Here is an 18,427-nt window from a genome sequence, read left to right as displayed (position 1 = left end):
CAGCATTAAAGCTTTGGCGTTTGTAGGACAATATGGTTGATTTTCTATAGGTTCTCGCAAGTACAAGCTCATTTGACATTTGATCGAGGTAACCATTCATATGACTGTCTAAATATACTACTCCATATGAGAACGCTCCTGACATGTACAATCTTGCCAGGCCCCTTGCACAAAGCATGCCAACAGGGCGGTCAACGTCGCAAACGCAGTGCTGCATACATTCAAATCCTAATCACCACCAATAACGGTGAGTTGACGTGTCTACATGCAAATCAGTGATGCCAAATTCACGCATGTCGAATTGACAAACGTCCACGCCGCTCACCGTGCTTCCCACGGTCATGCAGGCCATTCCTATCTGAAGTGTCCATGCTTCACGGCCTAAACTTCACACCCTTTGTCAGGCTAAATCCCTTTTATGTTACTCGTATACACAATCCTGGCATATCTACCGATACCCTGCCGTCATGGCTCAATCTACAGCTCCCGTAGAGCCGCATATATTGCCCCCACCTATACCCATCCGCAGCCACCTACGGAACGGGTCAGCATATCAGCAGAAATTACGCGTTATCAAGTCTACACCCACGAATCCCGAGAGCGCTCCGTCTTTTCTCGTTCATCAGACTCTCTTCGAAGAGCTTGACTGTGCGTTGACAGAAACACAGCAGAGACTAGTCAGTGCAGTTTTGGAAGGCAAGAACATGGTTGGTAAGAGGGAGTCTATATGCTGGGACAGCGGGCAAGAGAGTGATACGATGACCGAGAGAAGGCGAACAGATGAGACTCTGAGAGATTTCTGCTTCAGTGAAGTCGGATGCCAAGTGAGTTACCGTGACGATCACCTTGGGCCATCACGATTAGATTCATCAAAGATGCACTGGACAGATTCAGACACTTACGGCCAACACACTATGGGAGGGCGGAACGAGGGTCTTTTTGAGCGAATCGAGGTGCAAGGGTGTGTGCCTTCTCTACGAGGAAGTAGGGACGGCACAACTTTTGCGACCCACATGAGCCACGCGAGCTGCTCCGACAACACATCACCAATCTCCGACTATAGTGTTGAGAAGATGGATACAAAGGTGTCCGATTGGCTCGTACGAGGGTTTCTCAGCCCTGGTTCTGACGAGCCCGGTTCTCCAAGGCAGGCCACCAGCAACTCTAATCGCCCCTTCCCTCCCAGACACGTCAGTCTCTCGCTCTTTCCGCCAATGTCTCCGTCGACTGGAAATCGAAAATACACGCCACCTGGCAGCCCTTTCGCCCGGACTGTATGTCCAGTGTCTCTGTTAAACAATGGAAGAGATGCTTATGGCAATTACATACCTTCGAACAAGCGGGACTACTTCACTGCGAAGTCCCCATCGACATCGCCTATCGTACAGGCCATTCCAGACAGTCATAATTCCTCAGAACAGGCTAGTTCGTCCCCTATGGTACGTCTTCGCGGTGGTGGCTGGAACGGTTTCAAGCCATTCTGGAAGACATCTGGCACCGAAGAGCCCGGTCAAGGGCTTGGCCCTACTTCCCTACAGAACTTCGATGAAAAGGATGGTATCTTGAGAGATATACCCCCAGTAAACTATGCTGGACGTTCGGAAAGCCGAGCGCCGCGTAGTGTGCGACCGCAATTCTCGACCACTCATGTTGGCAAGATTCAGAGGACAACAAATGGAACGCTAGGGAGACCATCTGCTGTTGATACTAAGCGAGATGATCATGTTCGTCTTGGCGGAAGCGAGGCAAGGCAAGGTTCGAATACGCCCGACTCTGCCGATACGGACGATAGCTCTGTCGGCAGGGCTCGTGCCGATGCAGTCTTGTATCAACATTTTGGTCCTCAATTGTCTCCCCCAGTACCGCTATCCCCAGGAACGCGACTACTCACCATTCAAGAGCATCCAACAACTTATAGTCGAGCTGACATACCAGCGAGGGCTGGACTGCGTTCGCCTCCTATCAATAAAACCTTTATACCACCGAATCTTCAAAGTGCACTGGCAGCCGAGAACGAGTACAAGAGCTACTCCATAGTCCATTCGTCTCCAGTTGCGAAGACAAGACCAAATTCATGGGATACTCTAGAGTCGCAGAAAATTCAGGAGACTGATGGTACGGTGCGAAGTCATGTGGTCAGCCCAAGGAGCAACAAGAAGTGGGATAGAAAGAATCCTCCTCCACCGCTCAGACCCCCTCCACCGAACCCACCCAGATACCTGCGAGCCGAGCCACCCGAAGATGACGCTTCCCAAAACTCTGATGATGATGGTTGTCGAGCACCATCAATGCTATCCGCCAATACTATGGATGACAAGTTGATTGACATGCTAGGTTTGGATAAAACCGATGCATATAGGAGAGTTGAACATGAGCGTGCGGTTCAACGTATACAAGCAGAGAGACAAGGTTATGAGGAAGCGCATCGTAGATGTGATGTGAACGTCAGACGGCAGGAGGAAATGCTACATGAAGAGCCTGATCGGAGCACTATGGTACCGGATGATAACGCTACTGTGGTACGAAGACGTCAGTCAATCGAGAGACAGCATGAATTGGAGTGTATGCCAGCTTCGGATGAGCATCGTCCTCCCAGCTCACCATTGCCATCGCAGTATCTACCTCGCCATGGTCGTATCAAAGCTGAAGCTCAGGTCATATCCCAACAGCGGAACGCGCAGTACCGTACCATCGGTCACCCATCTCTTGTACCTGCATCAGAACCCGTTGGGCCGGCTTCTGTCAAACGCCAGAACTCGTTGCAAACAGTCATCTCCAAAGCAGGAGAACTAACACGTTTCATGCTTGCTGCGCCTTCCGACTCTAAATACAAGACGTATTCGAAACGGAATCCACCAGTGAAGAACCAAGAGGAGAAACAACCAAGACTGGGCGCAGATACTACTGGATGGCCCAGGAACGGTAAATTAATTTCTACAGCAACACATGGAATGCTCGTACCGACTCAGGCACCCGACTCAAGGACAATTTTCGGCTACGACCAGCCTCCAAATAGTAGAGGTGGTCAGACACAGCCGGACAACAGGGGTTGGGAGCACCCGAGGGGGAGAAGAGCAAAGAAAGTTGAGAAAGTTGAGAGCAAGAGACGGGGAGCAAAATGGGGAAGAAGACCGAAGGAAAAAACATCTGTGGGAGACACCAATGCAATGGACTTGGCATCTAGAGATATGCACGGAGGCGGATCCTCCGACACTTCAGCGGCCAAAACGAATACTCACACTGCTCGACCAAGAGGTGCTACACGGCTTCAACACCCGGGGTTTGCTAGAAGCGGACCTCGTGCACGTTCGTCATCACGTGAAGCACCCACACCAACCGCTGGACCACCTCCCGTTTCCGTTCCCGTTCTCATGAACCAACAACTAAAACACACTTTCACTCCTATTTATACGACAGGCACGCCGAAAACCAGATTCGGCCCACCAGACGGTGAGGGCAAATGCTACGTCCGCCGCGATGACGGAGAAGTACTTCCGTTCAACCCTGCACTCGGATATCCGTATCACTGGAGACTGAATACATACTACGACGTCGGCAATCCAGATGTTGCGACGCTGAAATGGCTAGAGGAAATACGCGCACAAACAGATGCAAATGCCGAGCCTATCGTTAATATGAGAGGTGGTGACATTGTTTCCCCGAACAGCGAAGCAAACAGTCTAGCATCACACCATCGCCTCCTGACTTCAGCAGCAATGGTTTTGAACAGTGGCAGCGAGGTGATTGGTAGCTCGGACATGGACGCCCTGCTTATGTCGTCTACACGTCTTAACCTCGATCAAGTCACCCATGAAGCCATTGCGTCAGTCAATCGCACCAATGGGGATGATACTAGACCCAACTTTGATGAAGCAAATGTACGGTCGAGTTTTAGCACTGACTCTACTGTTGATTTAAGGCGGAAGAAGAAGGCGAGGGAGAATGTCTGGCGAAATGAGGACAAGGCTAGGGCTATGGCTATGGCTATGCATTCTCTTGGGTAAGGAATGTGTGGAGTCTATCGAGATATGCATGTTCTAGGAAGGAAAGATGGAGTTAAAGTGGTTATTTTTAGATACGGCGAGGTCTATGTGCAAAGGGAAGGACAACTGATCTTGGCTTTGGATGGCCATCACAAGCATACGTGTCAGGTCGGCCATGAACACATGAATACCATTCGCAGTTAGAACCTCTCATAGATCTATATAACATTCCAAAAGCACCATATATGCGCCAAACCAGGGAATTTGTTATACAGAGTTGAGATCATGCCCCCAAAACGCCATAGAATGCTTATCCCATATCATCGAATCATCAGTAATCGCAGTGATTATAGTCGTAAAGTGAACCCATGCCAGCGGCCGTAAGAGCATATTCAACAGCCTGGCTTCTGTCCCAAAAGTACTCGCGCATCCATGTCGAAACCATGTCGAGTGCTGAGACTGACGAATTGCTTGTCCAGACTTTTTCGTGTCGAGCCCAGGCTGAATACTGCCATAGCGTGTCGGGATATCGTTGCTGCAGAATGGAAAGCAAGGGTCTGGGTGCTGCAGCTCGTGTTCCGCGTAAAATGCCTGATTGTGCGAGGTGACAGATGCCTGAAGCTATGCTCATGATCGCGATGAGGTTGGGGTTTAGGCATTGTGAGGTGAGGAATGAGGTAGCTTCTGCAGGTAATTCGGTTGACGAGAAGGATCCAGGGATGACGAGGATGTCGAATTGAGGCGCGTTTGCGAATGAATTCTGGGTCGAAGTCAGTCACAGTATCCGAGAAGTTTTTGGCGCGAATGATGGGTAGAAACAGGGGCGTGTGTTAACCTTTACCTCCCTGCCAGACTGTCAGAGATGACTACTTGTGAAAGGCAGTCAAGACCAGGCGAATCCAGCATGACCAAAAAGGTTGGCTCTTCTTGGCCAAAGGAGATAGCTGTACGGGTGGGGAGTAGATGTGTGTCGTGTCGATCGTGTTTCGATACGGAGCAATTCGAAGCTTAGCTCACCGTCACCGGCATTCGTGTGCCAGCCGTGACAGGAAAACTCCCTTCTCCGGTCACACTGACATATCGGATGTCGACTTCGTCCACGGCCTCTTCAATGGCTGCTGCCGTGGCGTTCATTCTGCAGATTCTGTTCCTTCCGACCATGGCGAGGAGGTCGAGAGCGGCTAGGTCGGCTAATTGGACTTGGTTGTTGCCAAGGACAATGACACCGATGCGTAACGAGGACCTTGAAGGAGGTGCGTAGTGGATGTTGAGGTCTTCTTCAGAGGTCGATGATGTCGTGCAGAAGTAGAACAGATCCGCTGAACTTGGAAACGATATTGAGCTTCTTGGTGGAGACGGCATGAGGATATGTGTGACGGACAGTATGTACGAGTGGAGATTGAAGTTGGACTGATGAATGTGTTCCTTGGTCGAGTGAGCTCGAGGTGGATGATAACCTCACCGAGTGGCCTCAGGACGGGTTTTATATGATCTTACCTGTAGGCCTTTTTGCATCACTGAAACCAAGGTAGCAGTGACAAGGATAGTGTATGCTATGCTCAAGCGTCATACGGATACGCATCCCGCGCTTACTTGGAACGTCTTCACTATACTAACGATCTGCATTGGGGAGGTGCACACGGCTCAGCTCCTTGAGGCTTGCTGACTTAGTCCGGTTAGAAGCCGCTCGCGAACCGACTGCTCCCGACCACATCCATGTTCTCGTATAGCAAGGCGTCACGTGGGCGTTTGAAGGCCTGCAACGCATCGCAGTCTGTTCAAGATGAGTTGGACATGTTTTTTTGGACAATTAGTGTCGCTCAATTTTGAAATGTGGCTGCCTGTTGTGATCCTGTTTACTGACGTGCTGAGGCTGCCAGGCATCGCAATTCGCAATCGTATCAGTGGATGGACGCGTTCGCTAGACAGCACGAGTAACGGGAGCGCCGAGACGTGGGTAAGCGCTTGAACGCATTCAATCATCTCAAAGATGATTAGACGGTGGCTGTGAGCGGAGTTAAAGGAAGAAGTCGGAGATGTTCAGATGAGGTTTGAGGCTAAGAGGTTCGGCGGAGCGCCTTGGAGCTCAGGCACTAGATTCTGCTGGTCAGCTGTCGTCGGATTACATCAGTGCCGGAAATTTGGCAGTGACAAAGATAGCAATGGGAATTATGATGGGTGAGCTTGGACACGGTGGCTTCTCAATGAAGGGGTGGCAACCCGGCTTCAACTCGTGGCATGTGACATCTGCGCGCCGCTTGGGGCAGCAGCAATCTGGTGGAATACCGAGATGCCGCGACGCTGGAGGACTATGATGGCAATACCTCATGGGCGGGTTGAACAGTCTTGCAATAATGATGCAACAGTTCACGTCATATAGCAAGGTGGGTGTATGTGGTAAGAGTATCCTTCATTCAATCGCTGCATCTATAAAATCGCTCCAGATGTAGAGGGCCGTGGCGGCAGCGCAGAGCTCGCTCGCAAACAAACACGACCGTGAAGTCCATCGCTCGCTGCTCCAAAACAAGATGGTAAAAAGTCGTCATAGGTGAATCGGTAACTTGCGCTCCCTAGATGTCCTTGGGTTCACCGTCCGCCTCGCCGGACTTGATCGTCTTGCCAGTCTTCTTGATCTTCTCGAGAACAGTGTCGTAGGATAGCGAATCGGCGGCCTGAATCTCGGCCGTCTGGGTCTCGAGCGAAACGTTGTACGACTCGACACCTGCGAAACAGTGAGAACACGTTCCGCCTAGGTTTTGCCGTAGGCAGCGTGCTGCAGCGCATGGCTAATACAAGGGAGACTGACCTTCGAGCTTCTTGAGCACGCGCTCAATGGCGCCGGAGCAGCCGCCACAGCTCATGGCAACGTTGAACTTGTAGGTGTGTGTCATTTTGTAGGTTGTGAATGTAGTGCGGTGGTGTAGAAAGATGTTGCTAGCAAGATGTCCGAGGTTTAGTGCGCGTCGTGGGGCTTCTATGTGGCGTAGTTGGGTTTGGTGGATAGTTGTGAAGAGCAGCTCTGAGCAATATATATAGGAATCACTAGCGGATGGACCTGACGAAGAACGGAAGCGCAGGTTTCAAGATGGTGTTGTAATTCGGCTAGATTGTTATAGATTGTGGTCGTGCCCCGCTGACATATTGAGCTTCTATCACGACATGTGGAACCCGGCGCGCCTCAGCCATGTACACTGTCCGTGTCTCGTTTGACATGCCGACAATTTGGTGGCATGAAACATGCTCATTGAGGGTCCGAGAGCAGACGATTTGGTTTGATCGCTGATGCTATTGCGTCAGGACACCGTGTCTTTGCTACGGCGACTCGTAAATTTCCGTCTTCCGTCTTCCAAGTCGCGTACGTCGCAGAGCGTGCACCAGATGCACACAACATGGATGCTGGTAGAGGAAATGTCGCATGTGCTGGGGCCTGTTCCTGCAGGTGAATGAACCCTGAGGCCGCGCCCGCCCCACGTTAGCTAGCGCGGGGCTCAAGCTGCATCGCTCACAGATGCCCAACAGCTTGGACCTTGCTGCGGGCGGTGACGTCTTCCTACTGGGCTTGTGTAAACACCACCAAACTTTTCTTTCCTATGGCCTCGTGAATACAGTCAGCCAGGCAGAAGACGACAAGACTCACAACATGGCCAGCAACATTCTGTTCCTCCCGTTCCGACGGTCACACTCCGTAAACCTCACCGACGCGATCAAGCAGTACATCTCCTCCAAATATGACCAACACCCCGACATGTTCACCAAAGATCTCGAGACGATTGAGAAGCTACGCTCCGTCGCCACACACGCCCAGGAACCGCACCCGAGCAACATTCCAAAGCTACAACAATACGCGGCGCAGCTGATATGGCTGAGTGGAAAGTTCCCCATTGACATTGGCGTAGAGTTCCCATGGTATCCTGCGCTGGGATACAACACGAGCCGGCCGACATCGCGCAACAACCTCCGCTTTGAACTCGCAAATATCATGTTCAACCTCGCGGCCATGTACTCGCAGCTAGCCATGTCGTCGAACCGAAGCACGCCCGACGGGCTGAAGATGGCAGCCAACAACTTCTGCCTCGCCGCTGGGGTCCTGTCGCACCTGAGGAACACTATTCTGCCCGAAATTCGGACAGAGCCGCCAGAAGACATGGATCTCATGACACTGGAGTGCTTGGAAAAACTGATGTTGGCACAAGGGCAGGAGTGCTTTTGGCAGAAGGCTGTCAAAGATGGGATGAAAGATGCGACCATCGCCAAACTAGCCGCCCGCGTATCCGATCTATACAACGAGGCGGGAGACGCAGGTATACAATCGGACGCCATCAGCAGCGAGTGGATACACCACATGACTGCAAAGCACCATCACTTTGCTGCTGCTGCTCAGTACCGTGCAGCCTGTGACTCTCTCGAAAAGCGAAAATACGGCGAGGAGGTTGCACGACTACGCGATAGTCTTACTTGTGTAAATGAGGCTCTCAAGGAGCAGCGCTACATCAACAAGGTCGTACTCGCAGACTTGACCGGCTTGAAAAATCGCATCACGGAAGATCTGAAGCGGGCCGAGAAGGACAACGACATGATTTACCTGCTACCTGTACCACCAAAGGCAGAGCTCAAAATCCTCGATCGAGCCAATATGGTAGTATCAAGAGTTCCCAAGGAGATCGCCGAGTCCAATTCAATGCTGGGAGAGCGTGGTGAGCTTGGTCCGGCACTCTTCTCCAAGCTGGTGCCATACTCTGTACATCTAGCAGCTAGCATTTACGTGGACCGCCGTGATCGATTGGTCAATGGTACCATCGTTGAAGAGCTAGAAGCATTGACCAACAAGATTCACGAGGTTCTCCGCAGCTTGAACTTACCCGGCTCACTGCAAGCCCTCGAGAAGCCGCTTGGACTACCGCCAGGTCTTGTAGCACACGCTGAGGAGATCCGTCAACAAGATGGCATCAACCGCCTCTTACGCTCGATGGAGGATACGAAGAAGCTGATGTACACGGACCAAGCCATTTACCAAGAAGGTGTCGACATACTCAGGTCGGAAGCCGCAGAGGACGAAGGCGCACGACGCAAGTTCGGCACAGAACGTTGGACCCGACCACCCGCAGAGCAAGCCGCGCCCAAGCTTTACGCCCAGATCAACGAGATTGATGGCTACTTCAAGGCTGCCACTAACAGTGACAACATTGTGAAGACCAAGTTGAAGGAAAACGAGCACTTCATACGGCTACTGAGTGGACCGGATCATGAGCTCGAAAACTACGTACCAAGCGGCCGGAGACCTGCCATTACAGGCGATGTTGAACGCGAAGCCGGTAAGCTCCGTGGCAGCTTCAACGAAGTCAGCAGGCTCGAAAGCAGGCGAAGACGGAAGATTGAGGCATTGCGAACAAAGGCGAAGCAGGACGACATAAGTAAGTGCCATGCATCTCTACACGAGCCTATTCTGACAGTAGGCTAGATCCGGAACTGTTGCGCGAAGCTGCTCGCTTAGAGCGGGAGTACCCTATGCAGACGATCGAGGCTGTGCAGTTCGAAGGGCTCTTCGATAAGCGTCTCCAGATGTACGATGCTGATCAAGACATGATCAAAGAAGAAGAAGATGAGCAGGCAGAAGCTATCAAACGACTGCAAGATGCAAACGCGGCATTCTTGATTGCTCGTCGTGGCGACCAATCAACGAAGAAGCGTGAGCAAGCGTTGCAGAACCTAGAGAACGCATACTTCAAGTACAAGGAAATCATCTCAAATCTCGACGTTGGACGAAAGTTCTACAATGATCTCGCCAAGATTGTGAACCGGTTCCGGGATGAAGCGCGGACTTTTGCTTACAATCGCAAGTCCGAAGCATCACATCTGGAAAGGTACGTGGTTGTAATGGTCAGTTCCAAAGTCTATACTAATGTTGCTAGCGATCTCACCACTCGAATGAGCTCCCTCAGTCTTCAACAAGCCACGACCAATTCGTTGCATCAGCAAAAACAGGCAGATGCACAAAACCCAAATTATGGTGCGACTGCTCATGCAGAAGAACCGTTGGCAGCCCCAACGCCCACCAGGGCAAATGTACCTCCACCGTCCGGTATGTGGACGCCAGAGGTTGGAATCCGGTTTGGTGGTGTGCCTACTTCATCTGGCAACGCTCGACCTTCGGCTGGTCCTCCGCAGGATGGCCGATGGGATCCTGCGCAAGGCCTGAAGTTTGGTTAAATAGCCGGTCTGGAGCGGCATTTCATTTCTTGGACATTATTCTCTAGGATACCCATTGCGAGACAAAAGGCATTGCATCGCTCAGACTATATTCCTAGACTCTCAATCTTGCCGTGACAGGTGCGTAGCGCGTGTGAGCTACCACAATGTCGAGAGGACACGGGACATTAGTAGAGAACCGTTGTGGTCGCACTTACACCGGCCCACGAATCTCTTTGCAAAGCTACTTGTGATTTGTTTTGTAGATGGGCTTCGCACGACGCATTGTTTAGCACATGCAGTATGTAGTCGAGGTTTAGACTTGATGCACATGCACGTGTGCGGCTCCGCGAAAACATTCCCCTGGGACCAAATATACTATTATTATCGATCATAGTAATGCATCTCACTGAGTTGTCAAGAGTGGGAATAAGGGCTTGGTGTGTGGAGACATGGAAGCCCGCCTAGAAGAAGTGTGCCTTGCGACGTTGGTTCGAGTGAGGCAGTGCAAAGAACGCTCTCTGTGGGCCCCGGGTAATGACTTCACGGACGCGACGGCTCGCTGAATGGCCTCCGCGCGCAAGAATCGCGCGGTTGGTGAAATTAGACCAGTAGTTTTGCATGTGGGATTGGTCGACGAGGGTGACATGTCGAACGTTTTTGTGACGGCTCGGCATCACTTTGGTGTTCTTCAGCGGTGTCTTCGACCGCCCGGCTATTAGACGCTTCACCAATGGATGGGCCCGCGTGAATTTGCGCTTGTCTTCGAGGCAAGCGATCTCGTTGTATAAGGCTGGGGGCTGAGTGGGCAAGTTGCACTGTGATTTCCCAAGACCTCGAGTGACAGTAGCGGTCAGCTCTATTCCACCGAACCTAACAGCCTGGCTCGCTTTGCAACTATCACGCGCCAACGATCAACTTCCACCAGCGCGTAATTTCTCAGAGACTCACACTCGCGCTTCCTTGTCGCCATTGCTGCAGCCAACGTCGAACTACCTCGTTCAAGTTCCACTGAACGTCACAACCGGCAGGCAGAACAACAACGCATAACGCATCCCCTAGCTTATCGTTTCACGTCTCCCAAGACTCTGAAACAGAGGAACACACAAGGGAGCTTTGCAGCGGGCTCTCCCATTGCGGGGCTAATAATAGCGAACTAGGCCGCTTCCAGCGACGTCGCTCTTCGTGAGGTGGGCTGTGTCCTGTGACCGACGACAACACTGCGCCTCCTTCACACTCACCAGCCTCAGCAGAGAAGCCAGTAAACAGAAGACATTGCGTGTTCCTGGAAGCCATCGGACCATTCACAGCTCGCCCTTGATTCTTGGTGTTTACGAAGCTCTCCACGCTGGCCCAAGCGCGGTCTCCAGGGCTCACTCCTCCACATCACACCTATTCTTGGGAACACGCGAATACCTACATCATGGATATCCAACAGCGAGGGCGCTCCCCCTCAGTAGGCCAGCGCATTCATAAGGCGCATTCTCCCTCGCCCAGCCCACATGCGCCTTTCCAGCACCAGCACAACGTCGGTTTGGGCTTCGATTCTATTCAAGACCCATCCTCGTACGCAGTCACAAGCGCGGGGTTGAACAACACCCAGTTCCTCACCACGACGCAAGGACAGCAATTCCCCCAGCAAAACAACTTCACCGACCCAAGCTTCTTCCAGGCGACTCAGACCATCTCGCAGCATAACACGCCGCAATTTGGCCCCCAAGGCAGCAACAACATTTCGCCCGACCCACTCGACATCGCCAGCTCCAACAACCCTGACTTCAACAACTTCTTCCAGGGTAACGACCTCAGCCAGAACCAATCGCTTCCGTCATATCTTGGGAACACGCTTGACCCGCATATGCTTGACACTCAGTCACAACACAACCAATCCATCAACCCCTCAGATCTCATGCACCAGATGGCAGCCACACAGCACAACGCGCCTACGCCGCCGCACCTTCTGCCCAACATGAACAGCCACCAATCTCCAAGCCCACATGCGTCGCCAAACATGAACCAGGGTCCGTTCAGATCACCAGGGCATTCGCGGCACACGTCCTTGGATCCCAGCGCAGCATACGGACAAATTACAGAATGGGGACAGATGGCGGGCGGATTTGGGCAACATAGGTCTAGGTCCAGAGGCAATAGTGATGCTGCGTCCTCGGTGCATGCATCCTCGGTACACAACTCGCCGTATCTGCACCACCAGGATAGCCTAGACAACGATCAGCCGTCACCCCTCCTCCATGCGCAGAATGACCCCCAGCTATTCCAGGACCCTGTTCCAGGGTTTGATCGATTCAACTTGAATGGTAGCAACGCACATATCAGTGCGGGTAACAGCCCTCATATCTCACCTCGCCTGCTCCCGCAGAACCAACAAGTACTTCCGCCATTCCAACCCGACACTTTTGGTCTCAGCCAGAACATGAATCCATATGGGCCTCCGGACATGAATGGCTACCCAGGTCAAGCTGAGCCGTTCCCCTCACTGAACCAGCCTGTGCCTGAGTTTGGCCAGGCTGACGCCATGTCACCACCGGAAATCAACATTGACTTTGCACCGCCGTCACGACAAGCGAGCTTTGAGCCGCCGAAGCCTGAGCATCAAGTAGATGCGCTGAGCCCGCCAGACAGATGTAAGCAGCCCAGTGAAATTACACAAGCACCACTAACAGTAGAACAGCGCGCAGCCGGAATAGAACTCGCGCCAGGTCTGATCCTTTCAGCAGCGCCAGCTCGCGCGCGTCGACACCAGGCTCAGAAGTGCACCGATCGTTATCTCCTAATGCAGCCAAGTCTCGTTCTCCTTCGCCCTCGAACAAATCCTCGCGCCGTTCATCCACATCTAGCGTGCCGAACCGCGACTACATTTTGGACCTTGCAGATCCATCGCGACCTGCGCCTGCCGATGGCTCAAACCCGAAGCGCACACAGAAGCACCCAGCAACCTTCCAGTGTACACTGTGCCCGAAGCGCTTCACTCGAGCGTACAACCTCCGTTCGCATCTGCGAACACACACCGACGAGCGTCCGTTCGTTTGCAGTGTCTGTGGCAAAGCCTTTGCGCGCCAACATGACCGCAAGCGGCACGAGGGTCTTCATTCGGGCGAGAAGAAGTTTGTATGCCGCGGCAATCTCAAAAACGGCAACAACTGGGGCTGCGGTAGGCGCTTCGCTCGTGCAGATGCGCTTGGACGCCACTTTCGTTCCGAGGCAGGCCGCGTGTGTATCCGACCCTTACTCGAAGAGGAGGCGCGTGAGAAGGGCGAATGGGATGGCCAGAACCAGCAGTTGAACAACGGTAACGGCATGTTCACGTCAATGCCTGCTCAAAACTTCAACGGTATGATGCCCGGACAATCTGGCTTCGAGCCGTTCCCTCAGGCTGGTGGCATGCAAGCTCCACAGCCCTTCCTGCCTGCCGCACTTCTAGCTCAGTACCCTGCACTTGCGGGTATTCAGTGGGACCAGCTCCCGGCTGGGCCGCCCGATGAAGATGGCGACGTTAGCGGCCGCAGCAGCTTCGATGCGTCTAGCGGGGGCGAATATTTTGAAGAAGAGAGCGACTACCAGCAGGGGGGCCAGCAGTCCATGTACGCAGGTGGCAATAACAGCGGCTGGGTAAGCGACTCGTACGACGGGCGGTGATGCTCGTTGTCTTTTTCTTTCACTGTGGCGGCCCTTTTTTCCTCACGATTTCCCAACGCATTCACGAATTCATCTTACGACCTGTGTGCGCCTGTACCTTCTGTCACTTCATGTTTCGTTTGGATACCACTTTCATTGCTTCACACGCGCCCAAGGGTCATTGATACCCCCGGATTGGAGAAGACGAGGGAGTTTTGCTTTGGAAATGATGGGCTTTGAGCCCGTTTGTTGCAGCCCTTTACCTCGCGGCGTTTGGTGCTTGGGTTAGATGAGAGTAGATACCACACGAAATGCAGCTTTAAGCTTTCACCCTTATCTTCTGGTACCTGAAATGTGAGTTGAGTGGTGCTCTGGTTTCAATTACGTGTAGAAGCAAGCATATGAAGACTGCCATTTTGTTCGTTGCTTGCGATCTTCGTGGGCTTGTCCTTAGTCAGAACGTACAGAGTAGGCTCACAAACCAACTGCCACTCCCTTCGTATCACCATTAGTACAAACTGCGATTCTTATGCGCCGTCTAGCAATGGCAAGAGTGCTCCATTCCTAGTTCGCCTTGGTGTTGCACGTATCCAGTCGACGTTTGGCATCCTGCGAAACGAACGGCCAAAAAGTAACATCCTCCCTCTCCAACTACGCAGTTCACGCAGAAAAGCAAAAAGATAAAAAAGGTGAGAGTGGGCCTGACCGGGATTCGAACCCGGGGCCTGTCACATAACAGATACACTGTATCCAGGTAGGAAACCCCTGGGCGGATGTTAGAGGGAAATGGAGGAGGTGGAGGGCGGGCAGGCTTACGAAGCGACAATCATACCACTAGACCATCAGGCCAACTTGTTGCTGTTTGATGGCAAATTTTTTGGCTGGATAGTACTAGACCTTGGCGGGATGTTGGACAGAACGACATCGTACATCAGGATGTCAGCTACAGGAGCATCGGTGGGTAGGTGGGGTTGGGCGTGTTGGTGTGAATCAGCTGGAGCAGGATTCGCTACTCAGGCAAGGCAATTCACAGTGGGGCAGCGGTATATCTTAGTCAGGCGGTGGGACGCTTCTATTCATGGACTTCACAGCCTCACTTTACCCTATTGGGAAAACTTTGCGAATGAAAATTCAAAGTTCTGGTCGACAGTGACCGTCTTTGCTACAGACGTTGGTCGTGAGGATACCGAGTTGAAGCCGCTGACCCACCCCAGCATCGAGATGCAGATTACCAAGCACAACACCATCACAACCAAATGCTATCGTGCTTACAGACAAGGTCAGCATATATGCATCACACGATCCCGATCTTGACGTCTTGGTGAATACTATAGGCTGATTCGCGTCTCCTTATCGCCCGCCTCATTTGCCCAGTAAAGTGTCACAAAGCTTATGCGCACTGGGTGGAGAGCCGATCATACAGGCACAAGTACGTACTGTGCATGGTGACGGGAGGGAACCGACATCGCTAGACCTATGGCGATCCCCCCTGCAACTGTGCGCTCAACAACTGCTACACCGACATTTTGGCACCATTATTTTCAAGTCGAGGGGCATTGCGAACGAACATGTCGTTCGTGGCCTGTCAACGGCCATCTTCTTTTTACTTCAACCAGATGCCGTACCAGTGTTCAAGACATGAGACGGTTATTTGAGCACGCTGCGACCATGATCAAAAGTGCGGGGGAGACGTGCTGGGCATGCTAGAGTGGGTCCCAGTCATTGGCTCGGGCCAGCCCTTGTGCCACATTGAGTAAAGTACATGGCCCAAGCTTCCTCCCACCAAGCTCCCATCAACTGGGCACCACGGAGTCCAACGCTGCATCCCCGATGTGGCCTGTCGTTATGAAGTGAGCAGTCCACGAGGGTGTCCTGAGTCGTTGTACAGCTCACTGACCGCTCTCCGTAAGGATTCCAGAACGCTGGCCAAGGAGTCCGAAGTGGTCGCAGCTGCTGTGTGTGTGAGGCTGGAGGGCTTAGAAAAAGGACAGCTTCCCCTCACTGTGTCGCGAGCTCAGCTTATCATTCCTGTCCTCTCACCATCTGTTCCTGTCTACCGGTACACCTGGTAGCGCTTCCCAGTCCCCGACGCCTTCCGAACCGCATTCCTGCGTCACTGAAACCTTATCGTCTTACAATCTACTACTAATCGCTCGTCTTGCTTCTTTCAAGTCCTACTACTACTTGTACCTGCGCACTTGCGTTTCGCTCACACCACCTCCCTGTACCTCAACACCTCACACATCTTCGCCATGGCAGCCTCAAGACCTAGCGTTCGTATCATCAGCGCCCTCGCTGGCCCCCGCCTTCTGGGCCCCCGTCTCACAGTCCGTCAGCTGTCAATGACAGGCTCGACTTCCTCTTCATCGCTCCTCACAACCGACAAGCCATATGCTTCAAATCGCCCGGCTGGACCCATCCGCCTCCACGGCGAGCAGACCATTCCAGTCCCCGAAGCCACCGAGACGGGCAACAAAGTCCGACGCTTTAACACATCGAGGAGTCTAAAGTCCGTCGGCGATTCCAGTACCTTGGACTTTATGCACTTGCCGGACTTTGACCTGGAGACCCGAAGTGCGCCCTTGGGAATTAGAGTCCCTATCCTGCCATGGGCTAATGTCGCCAGCCGGGGTGCTGAGAGCGAAGATTCCGTAAGTCTTACCCTAGCCTTCATCTTCTGCTTATCGCGCAAGAGTACTAACGAGAGGTTTCGTAGATCCCCATGCAACCCACCATCTACACAGTCTCTGCTGATGGCACCCACATCCACTCCCCCTCCGCAATGTCTGAAATGACCGACTCAAACCAGTCCAGCTACCAGGGCATGGCTGAGGCTGTTGCTAGCAAATTCACCGCAACCCGCCAGGAGGGAGAGGGTATGGTGAAGCAGATCTGGAATGACCTCATGGAGGACCTTGCCGATCTCGCGAGCGGTTCAAAGCGTGGCTCCAACAAGGCTTAAGTGAGGTGTGAGTATGTTGTAACGGATGCCGTCGGCGAACGGCTGTGTTGATGTGGGGGGTATATGGGTTTCCAATTGTACCGGACTTCCGATGGATATTGGGTGGGTCTGGAAATGGAAGGATGATTTTCGATTTCTTGCGACTGTGAAATGGAAGGGTCTAGCGCGAAGTGCTCGGGCTTATGAGATCACGAAATACATTTTAATTGCTCTTTTACTGGCGACTACATTCTCATGTCGATCTCCACCTCTCTTTCCTCTTTGCTCAGTTCAACTTTGTCATTGTATTCATGAAGACCCTGCATCCCTTTGGTAATGAGTTGTGTGGGTCGGTGATGTCCTCATGTGGGAGCCTTACTCCATGCTCCACCAAGCAGCAAATCATCTCATCGGGTTTCGCAAACACCACCATATACAGTGCTGATAGTGGAGCCACTAGACACTCACGGACATCCGTTTGCCAGTCGGTGAGATTTTCGTTGATACCCGCTCCCGGTTCTAACAGCATCTTCATAGTCTCCAAGTCGTGATCCCCAGCCGCTAGCTGTAGTGTCCTTGAATCCATGAACCGGTCGAACCCAAATCGATTCTACAAAACTCGGTACGTCGCGGCTCTCGGCCATGGCTGTTTTTTTTGTTGTTGTTTTTTGAGATCTCTCAAAAAGCCCCGACCCGTTCGCATGCGGCCCGGTAGATGCTTGGAACAGAAGATGGGTAGGATGAAAAAGGCTAGGGTTTGGTAGAAGACCGCGATATTCCGGCAACATCCTTGTTTCCCTCCATTTCATGTAGTAGTTAGGGAGGTGTCCAGAATTCCTATACTTTTATAACGGTTGATGTATATTGATACGCACATAGACTGGAAGTTGAAAAGCAATCAGGTTCCCAACTCAGTTCCGTTCCACTCATCATCAAAGGCCTTGGGTGTCACCCTCCTGGTAGCATTGTCAATCTTTGCCTTTGTTATATTCTTGGTATATGCTTGAGAGTTGAGTTGTCGTGGTTCTTCTAGAGGATGCTCCTAATCAAAGTTCCGAGTCGATTAATTAATCGCCTTCCTTGTTAGTGGGCTCAGCCACTCTTAGCACCACCACGTCCGCCTCTATAATTACCATTGGCTGAGCGGGTGACGCCAGCACATACGCGTCAGTTCGGCCGCGCACCGCCTCCATCAAAGCTAGGCAATCGAAACAAATCTATACAGTCGTTCCAGCCTATCAAATGAGTGAGGGCGACGTGGGCGACATGGCGGGGGCGGAGACTTGGGCTGTATAGTCCATGTGTTCCGCGAGATTATAAGCAGAGATGCCCATAATATCGATGCTGAGGTCATAATATCAACTTCTGTCATGGCTGTTTCCCACGAGCTTTCCCCCTCCAGCATACATCACACTTTCCAGTGGAAATCAGATCTGCGACCGACTATGCCAAACGTTCGAATCAACCCGAAAAACGCGGGTGATGACCATGGCCACATGTTCCGGTTGCCAGCAGAGGAAGAGCCGTCTAAACGAGCAGCGAGATGGGTCCATCGGAAGGGTATCTTTGAAGGACCTAACAGGTACCCGATGATTGTGGTCTCGAGACCAGCTGAAGAGAGTCACATGGTGTACACAAATTCGAAAACCACAGATATACCACACCCTCGTCTCGACCGATGGTT

The 18,427-nt window shown here is 52.3% G+C and overlaps 6 protein-coding genes across 6 annotated transcripts; 4 read left to right on the top strand and 2 right to left on the bottom strand.

The window, feature by feature from the left end:
• Positions 1 to 467: 467 nt before the first annotated feature.
• Positions 468 to 4,004, top strand: ALTATR162_LOCUS10126 (uncharacterized protein; the record flags this gene model as incomplete). The annotated part of the gene is made up of 1 exon (XM_043317762.1): positions 468 to 4,004. One exon carries the CDS (start codon positions 468 to 470, stop codon positions 4,002 to 4,004), a length of 3,537 nt encoding a protein of 1,178 aa, XP_043173697.1.
• Positions 4,005 to 4,314: 310 nt separating this feature from the next.
• On the bottom strand, positions 4,315 to 5,345 carry ALTATR162_LOCUS10125 (uncharacterized protein; the record flags this gene model as incomplete). Its single annotated transcript, XM_043317761.1, has 2 exons — positions 4,315 to 4,743; positions 5,001 to 5,345. The coding sequence occupies 2 exons, from the start codon at positions 5,343 to 5,345 to the stop codon at positions 4,315 to 4,317; spliced, it is 774 nt and encodes a 257-aa protein (XP_043173696.1).
• A 1,208-nt stretch (positions 5,346 to 6,553) lies between these two features.
• Positions 6,554 to 6,874, bottom strand: ALTATR162_LOCUS10124 (uncharacterized protein; the record flags this gene model as incomplete). The annotated part of the gene is made up of 2 exons (XM_043317760.1): positions 6,554 to 6,705; positions 6,790 to 6,874. 2 exons carry the CDS (start codon positions 6,872 to 6,874, stop codon positions 6,554 to 6,556), a joined length of 237 nt encoding a protein of 78 aa, XP_043173695.1.
• A 749-nt stretch (positions 6,875 to 7,623) lies between these two features.
• ALTATR162_LOCUS10123 (uncharacterized protein) lies at positions 7,624 to 10,190 on the top strand (the record flags this gene model as incomplete). The annotated part of the gene is made up of 3 exons (XM_043317759.1): positions 7,624 to 9,394; positions 9,442 to 9,844; positions 9,893 to 10,190. The coding sequence occupies 3 exons, from the start codon at positions 7,624 to 7,626 to the stop codon at positions 10,188 to 10,190; spliced, it is 2,472 nt and encodes an 823-aa protein (XP_043173694.1).
• Positions 10,191 to 11,592: 1,402 nt separating this feature from the next.
• On the top strand, positions 11,593 to 13,823 carry ALTATR162_LOCUS10122 (uncharacterized protein; the record flags this gene model as incomplete). The annotated part of the gene is made up of 2 exons (XM_043317758.1): positions 11,593 to 12,811; positions 12,859 to 13,823. 2 exons carry the CDS (start codon positions 11,593 to 11,595, stop codon positions 13,821 to 13,823), a joined length of 2,184 nt encoding a protein of 727 aa, XP_043173693.1.
• A 2,231-nt stretch (positions 13,824 to 16,054) lies between these two features.
• Positions 16,055 to 17,308, top strand: ALTATR162_LOCUS10121 (uncharacterized protein; the record flags this gene model as incomplete). Its single annotated transcript, XM_043317757.1, has 4 exons — positions 16,055 to 16,453; positions 16,519 to 16,744; positions 17,183 to 17,231; positions 17,281 to 17,308. The coding sequence occupies 4 exons, from the start codon at positions 16,055 to 16,057 to the stop codon at positions 17,306 to 17,308; spliced, it is 702 nt and encodes a 233-aa protein (XP_043173692.1).
• Positions 17,309 to 18,427: the final 1,119 nt, after the last annotated feature.

The sequence above is a fragment of the Alternaria atra genome (genome assembly GCF_907166805.1).
Source record: "Alternaria atra isolate CS162 genome assembly, contig: 32, whole genome shotgun sequence".
NCBI lineage: Eukaryota > Fungi > Ascomycota > Dothideomycetes > Pleosporales > Pleosporaceae > Alternaria > Alternaria atra.
Note: the sequence above shows the minus strand (reverse complement) of the source record. Positions and strands in the feature narration are given on the sequence as shown.